Genomic DNA, 4,299 nt, shown 5'->3' with positions numbered 1-4,299 from the left:
CCAACATGGATGGCAGCATAATCTCCGGCTCGGTCCACCATCTCTTTTGACATAGGCATAGTGTCGGTCTATGGACTCTACTGTTGCCGAATTGTCGGTCTTTCATCTTTTTGTTTATCAGACTACTGGTGTTTGGCTGTGTGCATCCTAGTTATGCAGAGGCCGGGTGATACTCTTAATACTTTGTATCACTTTGATGCTACATTTTGAGATAATAAAAGCGCCCTTTATCGAAAAAAAACCTACGTAGGCATACAGTCCACACAAAGAAATAAGCCCATGCATTGCCGTCGCCAAGCAAAATACGAGCAGATAAAACATGGAATACAACCTAGGGTGAAAATAAAAAAGGAAGAAGGCAGAGAGAGAGGGGGAGAGGGCTTGAAGCAGACTGAAAACGATGGGGGGAGAGAGAGGGGGGGAGAGGTACACTTTTTAACCTTTTTTATGTTGCACGCATCCAGGGAAGATAGCAGTAGAGAGAGAGAGGGGAGAGACGAGGCCACAGCACCACACAGCGAGGAGAGAGAGAGAGAGAGGAGAGAGAGAGGGGGGGAGAGCAGCGGGGCAGCACAAGGCAGGCAGGCAGGCAAGGGCGCACACTGCTCTCTCTGCCCGCCCCCACCTCCCTCCCCCGTACCCTGTTGTATACTCTCCCTCGCACGCCAGGGCCAAGGCAGGGAGCGAGGGAGGGAGGGAGAGGAGAGCCACATCCAAACGCACGCACGCACCAGCAAAGGAAAATCAATCCCCCGCGCGCGCCGCCCCAGATCTCGCCGGCCTGCCTGTTATGCTGCGGGGCTAGGTAGATGAGGGCGGCGCTGTTCGGGGCCGAGCGGAGCGGGGGAGTGGGCCTCGCCGGCGGGAAGGATCTGTGCTACTGGCCGCCGGGGAAGCTGCTGGTGGAGCCCCGGTCGGTGCTCGACTGCTCGCGGAGGCTCAGCAGCCCGCCCAACTCCGCGTCCACGCTGTCGTCGTCCCTCGGCGGCGGCGCGGCTGACTCCACCGGCGTGGCGGCGGTTTCCGAGAGCAGCGCCGGCGACGCCGAGGCCACCAAATGGGCCGACCACGCCGCCGGTGGAGGTGGTGGTGGGTGTGAGCTGCCGCCCATTCCTGGGGCGCTGGATGGAGGGGAGGGCTGGGACGCCATGCTCGGCAGCGCCGCGGCGGCCGCGGCGGCCGGGCAGGACCAGACCTTCTTGAACTGGATCATGGGGGCCGCCGGCGACCTGGAGCTGCCCGTCCCGCCGCTTCCAATGCATCAGCAGCCGCTCGTCGACAATGCGGGCGGCTTCGGATTCTCGGCCGTCGACCCGCTCGGCTTCTCGCTCGACCACCACCTCGGCGGCGCCTCCTCCGACCTGTCGTCCTCCGGCGCCATGTCGCACACCACCACCGGCGGGGGTGGCGGTGGCGGCAGCAAGGCCTCCTCGGCTTTCGGCCTCTTCTCACCGGAGGCCGCCTCTCTCCAGCCCCCGCCGCCTCCGATTCTGTTCCACGAAGGTATCGACACCAAGCCCCCTCTCCTCGGACCGCAGTCGCATGGCCTCTTCAACCAGTACCAGCAACAGCACCAACCGCCGCCTCCCGCCGCAGCCTTCTTCATGCCCCTCGCTTCCTTCTCCGATCACAACCAGCGCTCGCAACTCCACCAGCCACCGCCCAAACGCCACCACTCCGTTCCAGACGACCTCTACCTCACCCGAAACCACCTGGGCACGTCGGCGGCGGCGGCCTTTCCCCTGCTACATGGCTCACTCCCGTTCCAGCTCCAGCCTTCGCCGCCCCCGCTTCGCGGGGCGATGAAGACGACGGCTGCCGAGGCGGCGCAGCAGCAGCTGCTGGACGAGCTGGCTGCGGCGGCAAAGGCAGCTGAGGCCGGTAATTCCACTGGCGCGCGTGAGATATTGGCGCGGCTCAATCACCAGCTTCCCCCACTTGGGAAGCCCTTCCTCCGGTCGGCTTCCTATCTCAGGGAGGCCCTCCTCCTCGCGCTCGCCGATGGACACCACGGCGCCTCCCGCATCACCTCACCGCTCGACGTCGCCCTCAAGCTGGCGGCCTACAAGTCCTTCTCCGACCTGTCGCCCATGCTGCAGTTCGCTAACTTCACGGCCACGCAGGCGCTTCTCGACGAAATCGCCTGCAGCGCCGCTTCCTGCATCCATGTCATTGACTTCGATCTTGGTGTAGGCGGGCAGTGGGCTTCCTTCTTGCAGGAGCTTGCTCATCGCCGTGGTACTGGCGGCGTGGCTTTGCCGTTGCTGAAGCTGACGGCCTTCGTTTCAGATGCTTCTCACCATCCACTGGAGCTTCATCTTACTCAGGATAACCTCACGCAGTTTGCTGCTGATCTTGGAATTCCCTTCGAGTTCAATGCCGTCAGTCTTGATGCCTTCAGTCCGGCTGAGCTCATTTCTTCTACTGGCGACGAAATTGTAGCTGTGAGCCTCCCAGTTGGTTGCTCTGCTCGTGCACCACCGCTGGCTGTAATCCTTCGGTTGGTGAAACAGCTTGGTCCTAAGATTGTGGTCGCCATGGACTATGGAGCTGATCGTGCTGACCTCCCGTTCTCACAGCACTTCCTGCATTGCTTTCAATCCTGCATGTTCCTCCTTGACTCGCTTGATGCTGCTGGAATTGACGCCGATTCTGCCTGTAAGATCGAGAAGTTTCTGATCCAACCAAGAGTCGAAGACGCGGTGCTTGGGCGGCGCAAGACCGACAAAGCAGTTTCATGGCGGAATGTGTTTGCTGCTGCTGGCTTCACACCTGTGCCGCTCAGCAATCTTGCCGAGGCACAGGCCGACTGCCTCTTGAAGCGGGTGCAGGTCCGAGGGTTCCACGTCGAGAAACGCGGGGTTGCGCTCACTCTCTATTGGCAGCGTGGCGAGCTTGTATCAGTATCAGCCTGGCGGTGCTGATCGTCGGTCGCCGCCACCGTTCGCAGGCATCTTCAACTCCAGTAATGTTCATTTTGTCTTGCAATTAAAATGTTGCGAAGGAAACTACTATCTTGGTTGTTGGACACCCCGTATCGCTTTTCATCGCAACTTATTTAGCTAGGACTAGTGGATTTAGCAACATTTGTGTCGGTAACTCTAATAGTGTAATGATGTTGCTCTAGGTTCTTACCACGATGTTCACACTCTGCTCATTTAGCATTTATCATGTCATTTCAAGGATTGCTTGTGAGCCGAGAGGATAATTTTAACCAGTGGAACTGTTCTATGGTACAGTATTGATATTTGCTCATGTTGCTTACCTTGGTTATTCCTGGTGCAACTTAATTGTGCACTTTATGTTGTTGAGTTGAACTGTTTATTTTAGCAATGTTTAAATAGTCTTAGTGGTATTATTTGGGGTTGAACTTCTGTAGGACTAGAATATATGACATAAAGCTTAGGGACAGATCTTGCCATAGTGTATTTTGCCTAGATGTTTAGAGACAACAGAGCAGAATCTTTATAAGAGAAAAGAAAAAGAGAACTAACTGAACTGAAATTTGGGGACTAGGGGTCCCATTGATGTCCATCTGATAATTCACATTAGTACCTTGTCTATATGATGACCTGTACTTGCTATAGAATAGGGCCTCTTTGATTCGCAGGATTCTGAAAACGTTGGAATAGGAAAAACATAGGATTAAAATGTCATGCTCATCCAATCCTACAGGATTTTTGACTGTTTGATTGCATTGGGTGGATGCTGCAAATCCTATGGGAAGTAGTACAAGGATTCAATCCTATGAATCAAACAACCAACATAGATTTTTTTTCCCTAAGGATTCTAATCCTCCAAAATTCTTATGAAAATTCTTTGAATCAATGGAGCCCTAATATGGTCGGCAGAGGCACCAGCACAGATATGGATTTCATGTCAACAATGGATTACCACTACTGGTTATATCTTCAAATTGAACTTCCTCTCGGTATTTATTAGTCTGTTTATGTCTGCTACTCCCTAGTCTGAACTTTTGACTAATTCTCATCATGTGGCGTGGTTCCAACTTCCATGCCAAGGCTTGGTTTCCAAGTAGCGTAGCTACTGAGAGAAGGAAGAAGAATGTGAAGTATCTCTAGGAATAGACAGTGGCACTCGATTTGCTAATGTGCCAAGCACAGAGTGCAAACAAGGTGATGAGCAAAATTTGGTCATTCTGTTATGTTTCCACAATAGACTTGGCGCCAACAGGACATGGCAAGCACGAAACAACACACACACGCCTACCGTAATTTCCTGAGAATGTGCCGCGATGGGGTGTGTATGCTGTGTGCTGGCGCCTTGGTTGGTTGGTGT

At 54.6% G+C, this 4,299-nt stretch overlaps 1 protein-coding gene across 1 annotated transcript; it reads left to right on the top strand.

Moving 5' to 3' along the window:
* The first annotated feature begins 504 nt into the window (after positions 1-504).
* Positions 505-3,297, top strand: LOC123127929 (scarecrow-like protein 6). Its single transcript, XM_044547792.1, has one exon. It carries the CDS (start codon positions 810-812, stop codon positions 2,922-2,924), a length of 2,115 nt encoding a protein of 704 aa, XP_044403727.1. The 5' UTR covers positions 505-809; the 3' UTR covers positions 2,925-3,297.
* The last annotated feature ends 1,002 nt before the right edge of the window (positions 3,298-4,299 follow it).

This window comes from Triticum aestivum, chromosome 6A (genome assembly GCF_018294505.1).
Source record: "Triticum aestivum cultivar Chinese Spring chromosome 6A, IWGSC CS RefSeq v2.1, whole genome shotgun sequence".
Classification (NCBI taxonomy): Eukaryota; Viridiplantae; Streptophyta; class Magnoliopsida; order Poales; family Poaceae; genus Triticum; species Triticum aestivum.
This window is presented reverse-complemented; position numbering and strand designations above follow the sequence as displayed.

Coding starts and splice junctions, on each gene's coding strand:
- LOC123127929 (XM_044547792.1), top strand. CDS start 810: ATGAGGGCGGCGCTGTTCGGGGCCGAGCGGAGCGGGGGAGTGGGCCTC.